General features: G+C 35.3%; 1 protein-coding gene across 1 annotated transcript; it reads left to right on the forward strand.

Annotated features, from left to right (window-relative positions):
- The first annotated feature begins 625 nt into the window (after nt 1–625).
- On the forward strand, nt 626–20912 carry LOC137387827 (isoamyl acetate-hydrolyzing esterase 1 homolog). Its single transcript, XM_068074339.1, has 7 exons — nt 626–768; nt 2400–2455; nt 5572–5654; nt 9992–10125; nt 13915–14002; nt 20250–20374; nt 20508–20912. Exons 1-7 carry the CDS (start codon nt 709–711, stop codon nt 20676–20678), a joined length of 717 nt encoding a protein of 238 aa, XP_067930440.1. The 5' UTR covers nt 626–708; the 3' UTR covers nt 20679–20912.
- Nucleotides 20913–21137: the final 225 nt, after the last annotated feature.

Below are 21137 nucleotides of genomic sequence, written 5' to 3' on the forward strand. Positions count from 1 at the left end.
ATTCCTCTCTGATTGGCTGCTTAAGTAGGCCATTTCTGAGGAGTTATTCTGGTTGTACCAACAATTGTAACGGATAATTCTGCAACAGGCTTTAATTGACTTACTACAGTTAATGACAATGACACTACTGTTTCTGTGCTGCATTTAATGCTTGACTTCAAACTCTTTTTCAGTGCTGCTGGACCCATATATATAAATATACATGTATAAAAAAATTGTTAGTCCTCAATGTTACTTTTCCTCAAAACAACTGTGTATCACATGTACATGCTTAAAATATAGCCCAATTATAGGAGCCAAAGTTCTTTTTTTCCTTAAATCCATTTCAGGCTATAAAATATCATCATTTTTTCATCGTAGTTAGTTTTTATATGCTTCATAACGATTTATATATCTCTATATTGTAAATGGTTTGTAAAGATACCAAATCAGAGCCAGAAGTAGCTTTGATAAAAATTCAGGATTTTTCATTTTAGTTTGTTTTCCATCTTATTTTCTCAGATCTGTTATGTTGCATTTTCATTACATGGTAAACTTGCTTCACAATAGTACCTTTTGAACTCCTGAGTAGTTTTTTTTACTCAATGGAGTTTCTTTTAACATTTATGTGTCCTTCTTAGATATCTGTGCGCAAGAAAGAAGGGTATCACTGCATTCAGAGTGTAAACAGTTGCTCCACTCAATCCACTGTTTTACTTACCACTGAAAATGGCTGGTGGATTGGTGACCTGGCCTAAGTTATTTTTATTGGGAGACTCACAGACACAGGTAAACACCATTACACATGATCGTGACATCACTCATGAAATATAGCTATAGTTTGCTTTGACTGTAGTTACTTTGTAGGTCTCTAGTTGATCTTCGTGAAGTTTCGATACTTTCAGTACAATTTCAGATATTCATTGACTACCAAATTTCTGCAAGCTATCACATTATTTGTATCTCCTTTCACAAGTGCGAGTTACTTTCGAATGAATAGTTATTTTATCACCTTGTGTATACATAAAAATATGCTTATTGTCTTTTAAAGGTCGACTTGCAACAAAATTCACATTACAGTTATTTGGTATCAAAAAATTCACCATGTTTTACTCTGCTGTGATGAAGGTGCAAAATAGGTGGAAATGTGATTACCAGCTCTTTAAAGCTCAAAAACGAACAGTTGATGGCACGAAAACGCCATAGATTGGAATTCCTTTCCAAAACGGCTCAAATGGGACGTAGCTGAACATGATGGCTTCTGTTTAAACATTCATGCAACCTCATTCGTCGAAATATTTTCACAAATATACTTCACGCATTCAATAAAACCATGTCTGTTGTCCTTACGCTTCTATTTCGTCATCATTGTAATGCTGTCACTTTCAGCACTGATATCTCAAAACCTACCTAAAAATTTGTTTAATTTTTTAACCTTAGCTCGAAGGAGTGCATATCATCTTCTTTTAAACATGACGAGCCTGTTGGTCACCAGTGATAGTCGAAAAATGTTGTAGAAATTGTTCGCGCCATTTGACAGGAAGTATCATGGGTCACATGATCAGATTACGACTATTGATACGGGCTTTCCGGTAGAAACCGAAGTGTTTGTCATAAACTAGTGCTATGAGATGTTTTATATTGAGCCTTTTATTGGCCTTTAATTTCTAGTGATAACATCACGTGTCAAAACAATAACCACAATGTTTGAGTGCGTCATTGAAATAACGATATTCCAAACTACGGCAGTGTCGTGATGGTTGCGATTAACTGTTCATTTTTTAGCTTTTAAAAGTTTGTTTTCACATTGCCACATATTTTGCACCTCCAACACAGCAGCGTAAGACATGGTGAATTTTTTGATACCAAATAACTGTAATTTGAATTTTGTTGCAAGTAAACCTTTAAGGTTTATAGTAACCTCTGATACTCAGTTAATTAAGTTTGTTCGATTCCTTACTTTAGCTCAGACTTTGCAAAAGCAACTATTTCCTGTCATACTAGAATTCTTCACTCATTTCTATAATAGCCTTAGTGATTTTTCTTATTGGAAAACTTTATCTATTATCTCATTTCTTTGCTTGTGTTATATTTACTGTTCCTGTTCCTCCGTTAAATCTAATGTTTATTTCATCAGAATGGTGACATTTGTGATCACATGCTTGAGTGTTCGTTTTGTAGAGGTTCTCTGTTATACTATTGCCTTTAATCCAGTGAAATCCAGGGTTATGATAAACTAGAAAAGAATGTAATAAATTAAGGCTAAACTGTGTTTCCATCTTTATAAATGTTTGTCCAAACACGAAAAACATAGCAAAAGTATTATAGTGTGGGACTAGTAACTTAGCAAATTACTGCTAGTAGCTTTGTGAACAGCAGGAATGGATAACTCTAATTTGTTTTTACTGCCTTCTTTTTAGTTGGGATTCAGTGACTCAGGGTGCTGGCTCTCCATCGTTGCGAATCATTTCCAAAGGTCAGTGGTTCGTGTCTATTCAATTGTTCTATAAACTGGTATACTGTAAAAGTGATGTTTCATCAAGAGCTTTCACTAAATAATACTATTTGGTTATAGATAATTAAATTGTCTTTAGTCCAACAGCTTGTTGTTAATGGCCCTCCAAGAGAATTATAAAGGGAGATAAAGGGAATGTACTTCAGAGATGCTGTACCCCAAAGATACAGTGCTATCTGAGGTTAGCTAGCATTTTTACTAATGATAATATAAACCAGATAGTTTTTATTGTTAATACTGTATTTCAGCTTCTACTTTATATTATAATAAGGTGAGTGGACCTAAGGCTATTTAGTGTAGTAGTAGCCTTAGCTCCTCTTATTGCGACAACAGTGATGGCATTTAGTGGTAGCCACTCACTTATTGATACTCATGACTGCATCGGCAGTCAATAATTCACGGTCCTTTCCCTTCTGTTTGTATTAAAAGTTCAATAAATCAATTAAAACTGGATGCAAATATTTTTTTTGATTCATTGCATGCGGAACTTTTTTTCAAAGGTTTAACCATGAAAAATAAATATGTATGTGAGCTCTTCCTCAGACAGCCAGCTGTATCATTCTTATCATTGCTATCAGTGGAGTGTAGAGTGACGTGGGGGACGAACCCTAATTGTGAGGCTTAAATAAGCACCATTTCTATTGCACGAACTGCGAGGCAGCTTGATTGGTATAATGACATGCTAATCGTGGTACCCATGAGAATTCTCAACCAATGTAAGCGTTGAAAGTGATTTACTCAATCTATATGTGCATTTCACAAAATCGATTGTATGTGTATTCATGTATTTGTCCTTTTGATTGTCCAGCTATTAGTTTAGCATTACGTCCACACGTTATGATGCATCTGTTAGGAAATTTTGATCTAAGGCGTTATCATATTTGATATACCGTAACCACACGCTAATTATTTTAGCAATGCGCCATCACGTTACAATGCCTCTGCTAAGAAATATTTTGAAGCCTAAGTTTATGCAACATGATGCTTCTTCAATTTTTTTTCGTTAGGGATCATTTATTCAGCCCCATGATACCGACAATAATTTATCTCGAACTTAAAATTTCGCGATTTGTGTACTGATTATATACAGTGGAACCTCGGTTCTCGAATGCTTCGGTTCTCGACCAAATTTGTTTTCGATCAAAGATTTTGAGATTTGTTCGTCTCAGATCGCGAAGATAAGTTTGGTTATCGGCCAAACCCTAGCATGCACATTGGAACTGAAACAGCTCTGGAAACAACATGGAAACATTCGTTAACAAACGGAGAAGCAATTTACGCTTCATAAATTCTTTACAAAAGGGAGGAACCATCTGGGATGATGGTTCCTCCCTTTTGTACCGAAGAGATTTGTTAGGGAGATAACCCCTCTAGGCGAGGGTTATCTTTGTTAAATTGGGTTAAATCTTAACCCTTAGGCTTAAATCTTTGTTAAAGGGGTTAAATTGTTTTGGAGGAGGATTCTCCTTCAAAGATGTGAAATAAACGTGCCATTGCGGCTTATATTTTCCTTTTCGTATGATTTCTAATGTAACTGATCTGTTGCATTGTTTTGCTGTTTCATTATAAACTTCAGCAATTTTTGGTGTTGTATCTTAAACCATAACTGTCACGTACAACTTTTATCGTATTTACTAGGTAAATCAGACACACTGATTCCGATTTTGTACTCAAAATAAAGATTAGTCCACTAACTTTCAGAGTAATGAAGGCTTTTTTACAGTGTTTTAATATGGGTCTCGAAAACATCACGATCGGCACCACAAGCTCCGCCCATAAATACGTGACGTAACCTAGCTTTTTAGGAACAGAGGTTACGTAGGGATGTTTAGACCGATTTCGAATAATAGAGATGGGTGTTTTAAAGTCCATTAATATCTAAATTCAGCCTTTAAAATAATCTGTTTTTTCTGAAAGGTAGATAAGCTATTCAACATTGCATATTTAAAAAAGCGCGATAACAACGCTTGCTTGTGATAAAACCGCATTTTTTGAGCTCATTTTTCTCGGTGTTCAGCCTATTTAAACTTCATGTAACAAGCTACAAGCAGTTTTAAATAGATTATATACCTTTTATAAAAAGACTGAGATTATTTTACAGGCTGTATTTATATAATAATGGGTCTTAAGACACCCATCTTTATTATTCTGAATCAGACTAAACATTCCTAACTTTCGCTCCTGAAAAAGCTAGGTTTCGTCACATATTTATGGGCGGAGCTTGTAATGCCCATTGTGTTGTTTTCGAAACGGATATTGGAACGCTTTAAAAAAGCCTGAATGGCTTTGAAGGTTAGAGGACCAATCTTTATTTTGAGTACAAAATCGGAATCAGCGTGGCTGATTTACCTAGAAAATACGTTAAAAGTTGTATGTGACAGTTATGGTTTAACCTTTAATGTTTGTGATGTTTTAAGAGCAACACATACGAAATCTTTAATTTTGTTTTCTTTTTCCATCGTCATAAATAGAAAGCCTTTTATTAAAATTAAACAAGATCTATATCTACCTTTTTTGTTTATAGTATGCAGTATACAGTACAGTTTATGGTGTAGAATGTGGATAAAAGCACTTTACGGAAGTTGTTATCTCACCTTGGAACGGATTAAAATTTACATACATTTATTCTAATGGGAAAAATTGTTTCGGATCTCGAACAACTCGGTTTTCGAACAACCTTCTGGAACGGATTATATTCGAGAACTGAGGTTCCACTCTACGTTATTAAAATATATAGGCTACATCGCTGAAAGTTATGAAATTTTAAATTTACAGTCGTTTTATTTATTTTTAATTCAGTTGTCCTGCACAAAACATTTTCTTCATAATATGAAGTTTGAAAGTTACAGTTGTTTGACAAAGCTTGAAAACCTTCACAATTGTTTTTATTTTCTCTCTTAATTTACTTCAACTACACAAAACACGTATCTCATGATATAAAGACTTTTTATTACCCGAACAACGCCGGGTAGCACAGCTAGTTTTCATATAACTGTAAGCCATTATTTGGTTATTTTTTACACTAATTTAAATTAATTTTCTAGCTGCACTTGAATCATTTTGTGCTGCCGCTATAGGAGGTGTGATGTGCTGTCTCGAGGTTTCTCCGGTTATAACACCAGATGGCTCAAGCTGATGCTGCCCCGACTCATAGATGCAGGTCTGTTGAGCCTCTCAGCTATTACAATACTCTAACAGTGATTCATTGTTAATAGAAGTTGGTGTTGAGTCACTCGTGATAATTTGGGGGTTTGTTGATATGATAAGCTCTGTTTACTATCTGCCCTCGTATCAATAGTCAATAATATGGAGGCGGCTCATTATTATGAATAAATCATTGAAACATATTAACACTATGGTAACCTTGTTTGACCAGAAGGGCCACTTTGAGATCTGTATTATATGCTTTTAGTTGAAACGCAAGCATATTTGGCTGTAGTCTCAACAGAATTTATCATTGTTGCCTTTTACCATCCTTTGTAAAACTAGAAATTCTCCTGTCATACAGCCCACGACCAAAGTGATATTGGAAAAAAGGAAGGGTACTGCTGGTTGGGAAATGCGCTATTAGCAGTCAAATGGCACTGCAGTGCAATAGGAGAGCTGCAATGGTAGTTGCAATGGTAGCTGCAATGTACTGGGTGTGGGTGTTATTATATACAACAAACAGCAATAATGAAAGGAAAAGATTCTACGTTTATATCTCTCCCCTGCAATAGGAGAAATACAATATTAGAAGAAAAATAGCAAGCTACTGTGTAATATACAGTTTGAAAGTTGGTTGTGTTGAATGTAGGAAGGTTCTTTACAGCTATCTGTAACCAAAGTGAAGAAATGGGTCATGATCACAGAAACCATGGTTAAGTCGGGTGTGTGAGATTCAGAGTTATCTACACTAGCAGAAGGAGAAATTCCTCCGTTATTTTGCAACAAAAAATTTGATTACAGCAGATTTTATGGTCAACAAACTGAATGCATGTTTACCATTAGTGCGAAAACATATTTCTGAGAAAACTGGTGTTAAAGTTTGAGAAACGAAAACCAATGCACAATTTTGTTTACATTTCAAAGCATCATAGCAACCAATATCAAGAAGTTGTTATATTTATCTAGATTTCAGTATTTATATGCAAAAGATTATGCTGAATTTAAAAATCTAAACAGATTTTAGTTGTTTGTCCCACGACCAAACACAAGCGAAGCGATTGGTTTGGGAGATTTATGATAAATGCACATGTGCACACAACTACCGAAAGTTATTCATTAATGGCTGTCGCAAACCCTTGTACCGAAATCTCATCAACAAATTTAACCATTTTTGCGTAGAGTCGTTTAAATATAATAACGATACAAAACACATATAAACCTATTTAAATATGTTACCAAGTCTTTGAAAGGTTACAGCAAGACCCTAAAACTAACCCATATGATTGGATTATACATAAATAGACAGATTAATTTGGTCAAAAAGCGCGATCAAAATTTGACAAACTTGTTCTAATCAAAATTAAAGACCGGCCAACGAAACGCCAATAAGGCCGTGCGACAAATAGTAAAACTATCAAGTCGTGTGCATTTCACGAGAAAAACGTGCACATTTCACCAGTCTATAGCATTGTCTAATTGCCGAAGGTTTCTGTAATTAACGTAAAAGTACTGAAAAGTTATCGTTTCTTTTTTGCTGATTTTATTATTCGAATTAATTATTTGATTTTATAAAAAAATTATTATAATATTTTATTATAAGAATAATCGTTAGAATTTACAACATCGAAGTATATAATGATTGCATTGTCTAATTGCCAAAGGTTTCTTTAATTAACGTAGACAGTTTGAGGTGTAGACCGATTTACAAGTATGAAAATGTGGTACACAGCTTATCAGCCTATGTTTTTTTGTCCAATTACCAAAAGTTTCATTAAATTATCTAGAACATAGCCAGATTTCTTTACATCTTATCTACAAGCTAGGGCTGAACTACAATGCCCCTTTGTGACAAATATTTCTTTATTTTACTCCAGTTTGCAGAAAACTTCCAGACGCGTTAATGCTAGTGCTTGTTTTCTGTTACATATCGCTGTCAAAACCATTCTACATTCAACACAACCAACTTTCAACTTTCCAACACAACTTTCAAACTGTGTATATTACACGGCAGCTTGCCATTTTACTTTTAAAATTGCATTTCAGAGATATACAATAATTTCTCTATGAAATATGTTGTAATAAACATATTTCATTATTGCTGTTGGTGGTTAAATTACGTACAGTAGGTTAGGCCTACAGCTTGAATTAATATTTATTTTATTGTTGTAAAACATAGGTTTGAGATAGTAGTAGATTAGGTCTGATTTTTATACAACCTTTTGTTTTGCATAATTGACCTTTTGAATTTCATTTCAAAACAACTTGACAACTACCATGGACATGCAACCTCCCAGAACACCACGTTATCTCACTGGCCGTCCACGTGTCTCCCAATTATTACGGAGGAGGAGAAATAGAAGGTCCTCACAGCAACCATCAACATCAAATGCTAATGTTCAACAACACGCTACTCAAAATAATAACAACTCATCTGATTCAGAGAATTCTTAAGTAGATGTTGTAGGCGAAGCCTACAACATCTACTTAAGGCGAAGCCTACAACATCTACTAAAGAATTCTACTTTTGTAGAATTCTAATCTTTTGTAACTATTTTTTCAACAACCAACAGTAACCTTTCTTTTTTCCATTATCACTTTGGTCGTGGGCTGTATGACAGGGGAATTTCTAGTCATAGAAATAACTGTATATCTATAAGAAAATGTAGGCCTATTACTTAATTTTGCAGATATTAAAAATGGCTTGGCAGTACCACGATATTGAGCACAGCCGTAGTATCATCAACAAAATCTTTAGAAAAATAGCGGTAACATATTGCACACCATCGGTCACTCGTACTTCGATATTGTAAATTCGAATGATTATTCTTATGATTAAACCTTATAATAATCTTATAAAATCGAATATGTTATAGGAATACTTAGGATAGGATATACTTATGTTATAGGATATACTTATATAGGAATACTTAGGAATACCAAAGTTCTCATTATAAGTGTCCAAAATGTCAGAGTTATCTTTTAAATCGGCAAAAAAGAATCGATTACTTTTCAGTTTTTCTACGTTTATTACAGAAACCTTCGGCAATTGGATAATGCCATTGACTGGTGAAATGTGCACGTTTTTTTCGTGAAATGCGCACGGTTTTATGGTTCTATTATCTGTCGCAGGGCTTTATGGGCGTTTTGTTGGCCGGTCTTAATTTTGATTAAAGAGGCTTGTCAGGTTTTAATGGCAATTTTAGGCCAAATTAATCTTTCTAGTTATGTATAATTCGATCAGATGGGTAAGTTTTAGGATATTGTCTGCACTTTTCAGATATTGTCTGCACTTTTCAAAGACTTGGTATCATGTTTAAATAGGTTTATATGTGTTTTGTGCGTATATGCATTTATCATAAAGCTCCCAAGCACTCGCTTCGCTCGTGTTTGGTCGTGGGAATATAACAGAGTAGATATTTGAACAAGTCCTACTGTTAAGGACCCATAACACGATAGTTGAGTTAGTTTTAATTGGCGATAAATTGGTGTCATGGTTATCACCCATTGGTCAATTTACTTGTCAAACAACGTGTTATTAAGGTGTGGCATCGTGTGCAGCCATGGTAGAGGTTTTTTATGCATTTTGTGTAGATACATCTTCAACATCAGCCAGTGTGTAAAATCAATTAATGTGTAACATGGTGCATTTCATGGTACTTTCATGTGTTGACCTCTCTATGACTCAGTATGCCTTACCAGCAAACCTATAAACATAGCGTAGTGACTATGATAAGCTGTGTCTGTGACAGCACAATGGCTGATCAGTGTAGACATCGAGTGCACCTTTCATAACTCTTGTTACATTAAAGCTAAAGAATCCTGTCTGTAATGACAACTCGCTTTTGTCAAACGTTATTTTTAGATGTCGTCAACTAATCGACAAATGTCACTAAGTAAAAGTGCCGTAGAAAATTACAAAGGAATGAGTTTCTGCGCTTCTGGTACCAAAATTTTTACAGCATGCTTAAAATGACAGTGAGACAGCAAGACTGACAACCATTCAACTTGAAAAAAGTTATCCAACGAAGAGTGGTAGAGCATAGATGAATAATTGTTGCACCTGCTGGCAGCACGTACAATTGTCACACCTGCTGACAACACTTATAATTGAACATTGTGTCTGCTGGCAGCATTTATAATTGTTACACCTGCTGGAAGCACGTAAAATTGTTACACCTGCTGGCACTTATGATTCTTACGTCTGCTGGCAGCACTTATGATTCTTACATCTGCTGGCAGTGTGTTCTTTCAGAACATCTTTTAAGAACTTAACTTGGAATTAAACAAAAATTTAAAAGCGAAATTTTTATTTTTGGTCACTTGAAACTAATAGTTTGGTTCTTATTGTAGAATTAGCCAAGACCTGTGCAGCAATTACATTGTTTATCGGCAGCAATGATGCTGTCGCTCTTCCTGAGTCTCCTCAAGGTGTACCTTTGCCTGAATACAAACAGACGGTGAAGGATATTGTGCAATATTTGTTGGTGAGCTCAACATTTATGGTTTCCTATTGTCTCTGAATGAAGGTCAGAGTTATGCTGCCTCATGAGGACAAGAGTGAAATGTCATTTTATGTACATTACTGAGTGATAAGCGTTATCAGTAATATACAGTCGAACCCCAGGATATGGCGTTAATTCATTCTGAGTTTGGATCATAGGAAGGTATTGCTGTATAGTGGGGGCTTCTTAACACCTTTTTGAAGCTTTTGTATTGGAGAAATACCTTTGCAAAGAAGCCTGTTTATTTATATACCATAAAACCTCTAGTTGAACACCACTTTTATTTGAACTTCACCCTTTATTTGAACACCCCTCTATTTGACCACCACTTTGGCATTCTTTGATATTTATGAACTCATAATAGAAAGTGATCGGTAGAAAAGTGTCTACAAAATGTAGTTTACAATCCAGCCTGAAGACTAAGCATTTTTATGAATGATGAGAATACTTTTGAGGAACGCTGTACGTAGTAGCATCCATTTTTATTGTGTACCATATTCCGTTTTTTAACTCCAAAGCTTTACGGTGCCTTCATTAAAACTTTGAAAGCGAAACTATCGTAATAATAATTAACTGTATCCAGCTAATATTCTTTTACTCAAAGTTTCCTGTTTAACTTCGTCTGATAGCTTGATGTATATGAAACATTGGTTTAGCAAAATGCTGGGGTCAACGGCCTTAATATCTCTCCACCCATGGAAAAGTGCACCATAAAGGTGACATTATCATCGCTTCGCTTCTTTTCCATTAAGATTTTATCTTCTCAAAATTTTGACGAGCAAAACTTAAAGCGCGGACTCTCTATTTGAACATCACCTCTAATAAAACGCCAATATGGGAAGGGGTTGAAAAACGCAGCGCCTTGGCACACAAATAGAGGTTTTGTCATATGTGTCATGATCACAGAAACCATGGTCAAGTCGGGATTATAAGATTTAGAGTTATCTGCATTAACAGAAGGAGAAAATTCTCACAGTTATTTTGCAAAAAAAATTTTGATTCTAGCTTAAGTACAGCAGATTTTATGGTCAATAAACTGAATGCATGTTTACCATCAGTGCGAAAACATAGTTCCGAGAAAACTGGTGTTAAAGTCTGAGAAACGAAAACCGATGCACAGTTTTGTTTACATTTCAAAACGTCATAGCAACCAATATTAAGAAGTTGTGATATTTATCTAGATTTCTGTCTTTATAACAAAAACATTATGCTGAATTTAAAAATCTAAACAGATTTTGGCTGGTTGTCATAGAAATGGCTGTATAGCTATAAGAAAATGTATTACCTAATTTTGCAGATATTAAAAACGGCTTGGCAGTGCATCGATATTGAGCACAACCGTAGTATGATCAACAAAATATTTAAAAAAATAATAACAGTAACATATTGCACATCATCGGTCACTCTATACTTTGATCTTGCAAATTCGAATAATTTTTCTTATAATCAAATCTTATAAAATCGAATAATTATTCTTATAATTAAATATTGTAAAAATCTTATAAGAAAGGTTAGGAATATATCATGGTCATTCCCTTTACTTACACTGCTTTTGGCATCAGTTGGAATACCAAAGTACTCATTATAAGTGTCCAAAATGTCAGAATTATCCTTCAAATCGGCAAAAAAGAAACGATTACGTTTTTCAGACGCCATTTTTTAGTACTTCCTGTTTAGCATAGCAACGGTTTTAAGGGTTTTTTCTGAGGTTTTAAGACATTTATTATCTAAACTGACTTCAGATTCAGAAAGATCACTCTTTGATTGGTCCAGAAGCACGTGTTACAAAAATCCTTACCAAAATTATAAATTCAGTTAGTGCAACTTTAAAGTCGAATAACTAAACTTCGTGATTTGCGACTTAACCATGGTTTCTGTGACCGCGACCCATATTTATGAAATGACCCAAGCACCTGTCATGAGCATCGTTCATAAAATGGCTTGTGAGAATTGTTTCTGGGTGTTGTGTGCAATAAATCTAGCATGGTTCTCAAACCAACCGATAGCTTTCCTCATTTCGGCCAATGATATTCGTTTCATCTCACCCTTTTTCATGTTTTTCTTACTTCCAGATCCGTTTCCATAGTAACCATTGTAAAAGCAGAATGTAAATGCGATATCGTAAGAACTCACAAGAGGTAAACATAATGCAGCCTTCATTTAGTCGGTTCCTTAGCTCACTATAGACAACAGGTAGTGTCTCATATCACTTTCATGTTGTGAGGAAGGACTTCAACCAATAGCCTACATGTATTAGCATCTACAAAGCATCAGCGTATTAGCATTTTCAAAGCTACATATTAGCAGCTTCATTACCATCTTGTTATAGTAAATACCATAATCAGAGGTGGTAAACATCTCATTTCACATAGTAACCTGAAAATACTGTATCCCAGGGTTCTACCGTATGGTCTAAATCACTGAATGCTTCTTCCGTATGGTTTAAATCACTGAATGTTTCATGAGTTGAACATCGTTATTGGTATTAACAGATATCAATGAGCATTGGGAGTATGGAAACTTCATTCAGCAGTTAGGCAAGGGAGATAATTCTATTCCAAGGATGTGGTTGCATGTATTCATCCAAACATAAGACTGGGTTTTACATCATATAATAGAAACTAGTATGTTCACCAAGCCTGTGCACGGTGAGAGATTATCATGAGCACCATGCAGTACTATGGAGTACTCTATGGAGGATTATCTTATGAAGTACTAATGAGCCAGAGTGGTGTAGGGGTAGTGTGCTGGTCTATGAATCTGTTGCCCTTAGTTTGATTCCCGTGCAAAGCAATATTTTCTCCTAATGCTCTTAGTGAGGCTTCCAATGGACGAGATTGCTCTAATTATCTCATAAAGGTTTATGAAAACCTGCCATCCTCAATCAACAAATTCACTGCATTTCTCTGCTGGGACTAGGTTCGGACTTGCCTCCACTCATATAAAACATAGAATCATGAAGGCATTCGCTGTCAGAGTTTGATATTATAGAAACGCTGCTGATGAACCCAAATCAATAATAATGTACTTGGCTAAGCCTTTCCCAGTGATTGTTAATAAAATTATAGCATGCAGCTACATGGGTATCTGCTACAGATACATTCTACTGCTATTCACCACTGTTCCTGCTGGTCTTTTCACCTTTATATTAACATTTACACGTCAAGGGTCGGTTGCTCATTTGAGGGCGAAATAATTGCCTTTTAGATCTGGTAGTTGACTACGCATGAGTTTAATAGTGGTCGTGACCCGACAACGAGTCTACTTGTTTTGTTTTGAAGATACATCACGAATCTTGGAAAGATCTATAGCGCAACTCGGAATAGTTAAAACAGTAGGGTGAGAATTCATTGGCAGCGGGCAACTCCAAACTTATTTTAAGCATGGAAACACAGTGTACGTCATTGTTCTATAGCCTATTCAAGTATTTTAACACAAATGACTTTCTAACATATTATATTTATTTTGCGTATTTTTAAATGAAACTGAATAATCATTGTAAAGTTTTACAAGTTTGGAAACCAACTAAAAATCGATCTATCGACTAGCCCTGACTATCGGCCGAAAGTTGAACTGAATCGAACTCATGCTTCAGTCATTCACCAATTGACTGCAGGGATATATTTGATATTATGTAAAACATCACATTTGGAACCTTGATTCTTTAAACTTCCCTTTGTTTTGCTCATCGATTGGTTCGTATGTTAGGTCATCCCTAGGCTGAGTTTTTTACCTTGAGTCAGCATAAAGCCTTTCATCTGCTTCTTGTAGGACCTGAATGTTTCGAGAGAAAAGATTATTCTAATATCTCCCCCGCCGGTGGATGCAGACCTTTGGTCTGTGAGTCTCACCAAGAAAGGTTGGTGTCTCACTTTAATATCATATCTAGTTTTGATTTTCTGGTTCTATTCTGACCCCTTAACAAGCGAGTAGAGGTTGTGCAAAGTTGAAGATGTTCCCTGAGCAATTTCTCTCAGAAGGTTTAGAAAGTTCATTCCAGATATATACCTGCCTTTTAATTATTGCCGTTTTGTGCACTCTGTCTGATCAGACTTCGAGATGAGAGTTATTAACGGATTTGTACGCTATTAATAATAATACGCATATCAGATGACATCGTTTACTTCTTTAATAATGAACTTGCCCAAAACTTTAGTAGATTCTATCAGAAAGTATCAGTATGTTTCTATAATTTGAGATTGTTTATGTTTGAGGTGATCTGGCTGCTAGGATGTTTCAAGATTAAAATTGGCGAAGCTAGCTCATGGTTAAAATGCTCCCCAAAAAAGATGTGTGAAATCATGTCACTAGTTACTATCGTTGCTTTAGTTGCTATCAGCTATTTTATTAAAGTTGCAGCGTTACGTGTCTCTATTCTATTGGTCTTTTTGCAACTATAGACATCATATTAGCAATTTTCTTTGATCTATGCATTTAGACCACCATCAAGTTTTGTCCGTTTTAATCTTGAAAAATCCTGACAGTCAGATCACCTCAAACATCAAAACTATTATAATTGATAGAAAAATACTGGTACTTTCTGATAAAATCTACTAAGATTCTGTGTAAGTTCATCTTTAAGCTTGCTACGGTATTACAGTTGTGCAAATTTTATCTTTTGTCCGTTCTGGAACTAAAATTGTAATTTTCTTTTAGGCACTAGCTTTTAGTAGATTCTAAAACAGTCGATCTAATATAGTGGGAAGTTATGCCGCTAGTATTTGTACACCAGCTGCGTGTAGAATCAAACTCTGTTCTATACATTATTTGAACGTGTGTCGTTACAAAAGCAATCAATCACTGTGTTTCCGTTCTTTGAATTGGTTCAGAGTGGTCCGCTGCTGACAAATTTATACACTACTTTTTTAACAATTCAGAGTTGTGCTTTATAGATATTTCCTAAATTGGTGATGTATTACTTCAAACGAAACTGGTCGATGTACACTCACTTTCAGGTGACCATTATCACTTTTCAATTCATGTATAGTCAATTAGTTGCACTAACATTAATTATTTTGTCATCCTCAAACGAGCAGCCCATCCTTCTGTAAATTTCTACTGTAACATGTGCCATATTTGTCAGCAGCTATGCTTAAAGCTTAAAGAAGAAATAATGCATCATTCTACCAAGGCAGAATTCTACTAACAGCGTCACTTGAGCACCTTACTACATTCCGGAATAACTGTGCACATAATTATTACACCTGATTATCTCTCACGGCGTGGGACTACCAAGGTACTAGTGTTAATGTAAAAGCAAAAAGCCAAGCAGAAACAGTAGAGACTAACAATAAAACATTTTTATAGCAGTGACCCACATGGATATGTGCTGAAATTTTTCATCTCTACTGGGAACAGCTTAGCCGAGTATTGAGAGCAGAGAGCGTTTCTATGATGTCGAATAGTACTCTTACAGCGAAGGCCTTCACACAAATTCAACAAACCAAACCGATGTGGAATACATTCAGATTTTACTGCTTCTATAATTTGTAGAGGAAGCAACTCCAAACTCATTCTAAGCTTGGAAGCACACTGAATAACAGGTCTGTTATGAGCGCTTGCAGCCTTTGAAAGGCCACAATAATGACAAGATGCTTTATGATGAACTAGATGAAGGCCCGGCATTGCCCGGGTAATAAAATATCTTTGGACAGAAAATTGATTTTTATTTAACATATAGCATTTACCATTTTAATTTTTAAACTTCATATCATGAAAAGTGTTTTTGTGCAGTTAAAATGAATTAAGAGAATAAATAAAATAACTGTAAAGGTTTTCAAACTTGTTCAAGCAGCTGTAACCTTTAAATTCCATATCATGAAATAAGTGTTTTGTTGAAATAAATTGAGATCAAAAATATAACTATAAAGGTGTTTAAATGCAAATGTGAAATTATTAGCAAGTTATGGCTAAATATAGTCTGTTTTGCTATGATTACAAGGAAAAATTATTTGGGATACAATTAGATGATTTTAATTCATTTCAGGGTCGGCATAATAAGGCGAAATTGTCGTTTAGAGTAGTATAGGAACCCATAGTAATTATTCATTGCAAACCATGTCTTGGTAAAAATCATCAAAACCATAATCATTAAAAATTAGTAACAAAACAATATATTAACCATGGTAACTACAATTACCTACAATAACTTTAGGGTATTAAGTTTTTATGATCTGCAAGAAAATGTAGCATTACAATGTGCTATGTGCAATACGTATCGCGGGGAATTCCTACCTTCATGACAGACAGTCCGTCAAGTCGACTCGGCAAAGTAAAACTAATAACAAATATTTTATACGTATACAAGAAAGCAAAACAAAATAATTCATAGAAAGTGGTACAGTGCTACCTGTTTGTCGTCTCTCTGTATCCAGCGGCAAGGTTAAGGTAGAAGAGGACTTGTTATGATTCTCCAACTCGTGACATTGGGATTGGTAGACTGACGATGTAAAACATGCGCCAACCGATCTCCGTTGTATTTATGAACAATTGCACAGCTACCTATTCTCTGTTTGGTTGACACATCTGACGATCTATCAAGCCGAATTAAATTGGTGCGAAAATTATATATATAATAAATATAACGCTACACGCACATTGTTTTTTCTTTTGTAAGTGCGACGAGATAAATTAACGTTCAAATCAAATTTGAAAACTCACCCGACTTGACACTTCACGTTATAGGGAATTTGTTATGTAGTAGGAAGCAAGAACTTCACATAAACTTTTTACATTATTTGGACTATGAAGTGTACGTTATAGGAAGTGTACTTTATAGGAGGTATATTGTATAGGAGCGTCTACTGTATATAGATTTAGCAGGCACTGCAGGCTCAATTCTCAGAAATATGCAATCAAAATAATTTACAGTTCAGTAGTAAATCTCCTTTGTATTGAGTATTACCAGTTTATTCTCTCAGGATATCTAATATTTCATGGGTTCTGTGAAGGTGTTGGGTATGACAAATTCTGTCTACTTATTCCTAGATATGACCCTGATAACTGTTAGTTCCTTAGTGAGATATGCCTAGTTAAAACTGAAATGACTGACTAAGCATTATTCATACTACCGGTAATAGTTGGCTCGAGGTTGTCTGATCATAATCTCTGTCACAAATGAAGGATGTTTCTTGCTGTAATAAGAAGGGATTATGGTAGTAACAGAGAGTACTAGTAGTAACAGAGAGTAATAGTAGTAACAGAGAGTACTGGTAGTAACAGGGAGTACTAGTTGTAACAGAGAGTACTGGTAGTAACAGAGAGTACTAGTAGTAACAGAGAGTACTGGTAGTAACAGAGAGTACTAGTAGTAACAGAGAGTACTAGTAGTAACAGAAAGTACTAGTAGTCCCAGAGAGTACTAGTAGTAACAGAGAGTACTAGCAGTAACAGAGAGTACTGGTAGTAACAGAGAGTACTGGTAGTAACAGAGAGTAATAGTAGTAACAGAGAGTAGTAGTAGTTACAGAGAGTAGTAGTAGTTACAGAGAGTACTGGTAGTAACAGAGAGTACTAGTAGTAACAGAGAGTACTAGTAGTAACAGAAAGTACTGGTAGTAACAGAGAGTACTGGCAGTAACAGAGAATACTAGTAGTAACAGAGAGTACTGGTAATAACAGAGAGTACTAGTAGTAACAGGGAGTACTAGTAGTAACAGAGAGTACTAGTAGTAACAGAGAGTACTGGTAGTAACAGAGAGTACTAGTAGTAACAGAGAGTACTGGTAGTAACAGAGAGTACTAGTAGTAACAGAGAGTACTGGTAGTAACAGAGAGTACTAGTAGTAACAGAGAGTACTAGTAGTAATAAAGAGTACTAGTAGTAACAGAAAGTACTAGTAGTAACAGAGAGTACTGGTAGTAACAGAGAGTACTAGTAGTAACAGAGAGTACTAGTAGTAACAGAGAGTACTAGTAGTAACAGAGAGTACTAGTAGTAACAGAGAGTACTAGTAGTAGCAGAAAGTGCTAGTAGTAACAGAGAGTAGTAGTAGTTAACAGAGAGTACTAGTAGTAACAGAGAGTACTAGTAGTAACAGAGAGTACTGGTAGTAACAGAGAATACTAGTAGTAACAGAGAGTACTGGTAGTAACAGAGAGTACTAGTAGTAACAGAGAGTACTGGTAGTTACAGAGAGTACTAGTAGTAACAGAGAGTACTAGTAGTAACAAAGAGGACTAGTAGTAACAGAGAGTACTAGTAGTAACAGAGAGTACTGGTAGTAACAAAGAGTACTAGTAGTAACAGAGAGTACTAGTAGTAACAGAGAGTACTAGTAGTAACAAAGCGTACTGCTAGTAAAACTACCTATAATGATTGTTTTGAATTAAATTTAACTTTCTCTAGATTCATCCATGATTATTCATGATTATTATCAACTACTCAGGGCACTATCTCTTGCCATGGAAAAAGAGTCGACTTGTACTCGTGGTACGACGTTCATATCGTGTAGCCTTGCGTGTTATCTAAACCATTTTCTGAAAGACACCATTTTAGAGCTGGTAGATTTCCCAAGTGTTGACACGCTTACAATATTATTGATTCAGTGCAGAAATATTCGACACTTGGAAATTGGTTCCTATTAAAATCTCTGTTGCAATTATTTTGTCTTATAAAATTTGAATAGTTTTTAGCAAACTCTTTGTTATAATAATAAAATATTTACCGGAGTTCAGAAATGTTTGTAGATACACTAAAACCACATATGATAAAATTGACACTATAAACACACACCCTTTTATAACAAGGGTGAATCTATTGACCCTTATCTCCTTTTCTTGTATCGTTGGCTGAAACTGAAATGCTAGTAGCTTCGGCAGTGGTTATAACTTTATGCTTGTCTGAAGTTTCCTGTCAGCTGATATTATCCGAACAACAACTCACCATGACAGTTGTTTCTACCTTTTTCATGGCTAGTAAAATATTCGTGAATAAAACCAAGTTATTTCTCCTTTCTGTAAATGATGCAGGATCTGAACAGCGTCGTTAATTTTTTTTTAAATTGAACTTGACCACGCCTGGTGAATCTAAATGTGCTTTAACGGCTTCTTTCCTATTTGGTAAGTTGTCTAGGACCTTCAATGTATAATCTGATTTGTAATGCTTACAGAAAGGAACAACTTCCCTCATCTTGCGCTGTTGAACTCTCATTGTATTGTTAGTTGTTCTTCAAACGTCATTCATTCCGGCCTTTACTTTATGTTGTCAGCCTTTCTGTGTAGGGTTTGGCTCGCATGCAAATTGCCATGATTCTCAATTTTCCTCGTAGACCTTCAGTAATACCCCGACATATGAACTTAATGCATCACAGGACCGAGCTCTTTTATCAAAACCACCTAAAACAGGACATTACAATGGAAAAACACCTTTTTAATTTCCCACCTACGCCCACAAAGTGACAAATACTTATTTAGTGGTTATTATCTGCAATAAAATGTAACACTATTGTATACAGTACTGTATGAAGCTCTCACCGTAGAGATAGACGATAGTGGCTAACAGCGGTGGGAGAGATTTCATAGCAGAGAGATTTCATATGTTGATTTCATATGGTGGGAGAGATTTCATAGCAATATGCTCGATACACTACACTTTTGTGACCATGCGTAACATTAATTTAAATGCACTTAGCTTACTCTACACACACTAAGGAATATAAGTTTTAATCTTGTGTTACCCTAATTTAATTGTACCTTGCTTTTCATTTTCATTTTTTACATTTATTCTTTCGGTTCGCCTCTTTTTGCCTCACTTTTGGACTCACTTTCACCTTCACATTTAGCCAGCTATTTTAAAACTCGTTCAAACCTGTCCGATGAAAAAGACCAAGCGATGCTGTTACCAAACACTCTAACATACTCGGCCACTTACCTAGCTGCCGCATCCAGAATTGTCTAATATGTTTCTATCTCAAATTTGTCTCGCATTTCAAGGCAAAATACTGCTCAGATTTCTCCACGCTTCACATGTTTCTTGTATGTTGCGACACGTGTTTGTTGAGGTATGATTGGACATAGATTAACAGCCTGTTAGACCTCTGATGGAAAGTGCCTGTACGTGTATCAAACTATTTTTTTGTGTTGATTAATATTATTTTCAATCCTAGGAGTTCCTCCCAAACATGGTTTGAGCAATGAACGTACCTGTACATACGCTGCTGCATTATGTGATGTAGCGCAAGAGCTCGGTGTCGGGAGCATTGACCTCTATACAGAGATGATGAAATCTGAGGTTAGCCATTTATTTATACTTTTCAAGCTTTCATCAATTGAAAAACAAGTTACAATGCTTTCTTGCAAACAGTTTTAGACGACAATATTAATTTAAACCTCTGTTTATTTCCCTCATTTGATTCTTTCTGTAGGAGTGGAGGAAATATGTGAGTTTTGATGGTTTACATCTTGCCAAAGAGGGTTCGCAACTCCTAAGTGAGTTGGTAATTAGAAAGCTGGAGAAGATAACTTCCGATTGTGAAGTAATATTTCCTGATTGGAAAGAGCTTGACTATGAGAACTTGTCTAGTAACTTCAGCTAGCGCTCTTATCAGCCCGTCTCCAGCATCAGTCTCCGACTTCTGAAATACAGCAATATATTTCCATTGCTTTAAAATATATAAACTTTAGTGCACTTTTATAAACTAAGCTCTTGGTTTAAGATGTTTCTTATAGACCAATTTTCTAAAATAATAAAAATTTGTAGGCAGCTTTTAAGAATTGATTTGCATAGCAGTGAATCGTCATCTGCATATAAAAAGGCCAAATATTTCAATAAAAATTACAGATTCTTACAACCATTTTTATATATTTACCTTTCAAGGGTGCTTGTACAAATCCTGTATCTATAGATGTAGTTTATTATATTTAGAACAGAAGTTGACCATCGCTACATTGCATATTGTAGATGTTTTACTACCTGATTTAGTCTGGTAGATATCTTTGAAGGTTGACTTGCAACAAAATTCACATTACAGTTATTTGGTATCAAAAGATTCACT

The sequence above is a fragment of the Watersipora subatra genome, chromosome 2 (genome assembly GCF_963576615.1).
Source record: "Watersipora subatra chromosome 2, tzWatSuba1.1, whole genome shotgun sequence".
NCBI lineage: Eukaryota > Metazoa > Bryozoa > Gymnolaemata > Cheilostomatida > Watersiporidae > Watersipora > Watersipora subatra.

What these genes read in the sequence shown, in the direction of transcription:
- LOC137387827 (XM_068074339.1), top strand. Translation starts at nt 709, where the DNA reads ATGGCTGGTGGATTGGTGACCTGGCCTAAGTTATTTTTATTGGGAGAC. An exon ending in GCCCCGACTCATAGATGCAG is followed by an intron (nt 5,655 to 9,991) that starts GTCTGTTGAGCC and finishes TTCTTATTGTAG; the next exon opens with AATTAGCCAAGACCTGTGCA. An exon ending in ATATTGTGCAATATTTGTTG is followed by an intron (nt 10,126 to 13,914) that starts GTGAGCTCAACA and finishes TGCTTCTTGTAG; the next exon opens with GACCTGAATGTTTCGAGAGA.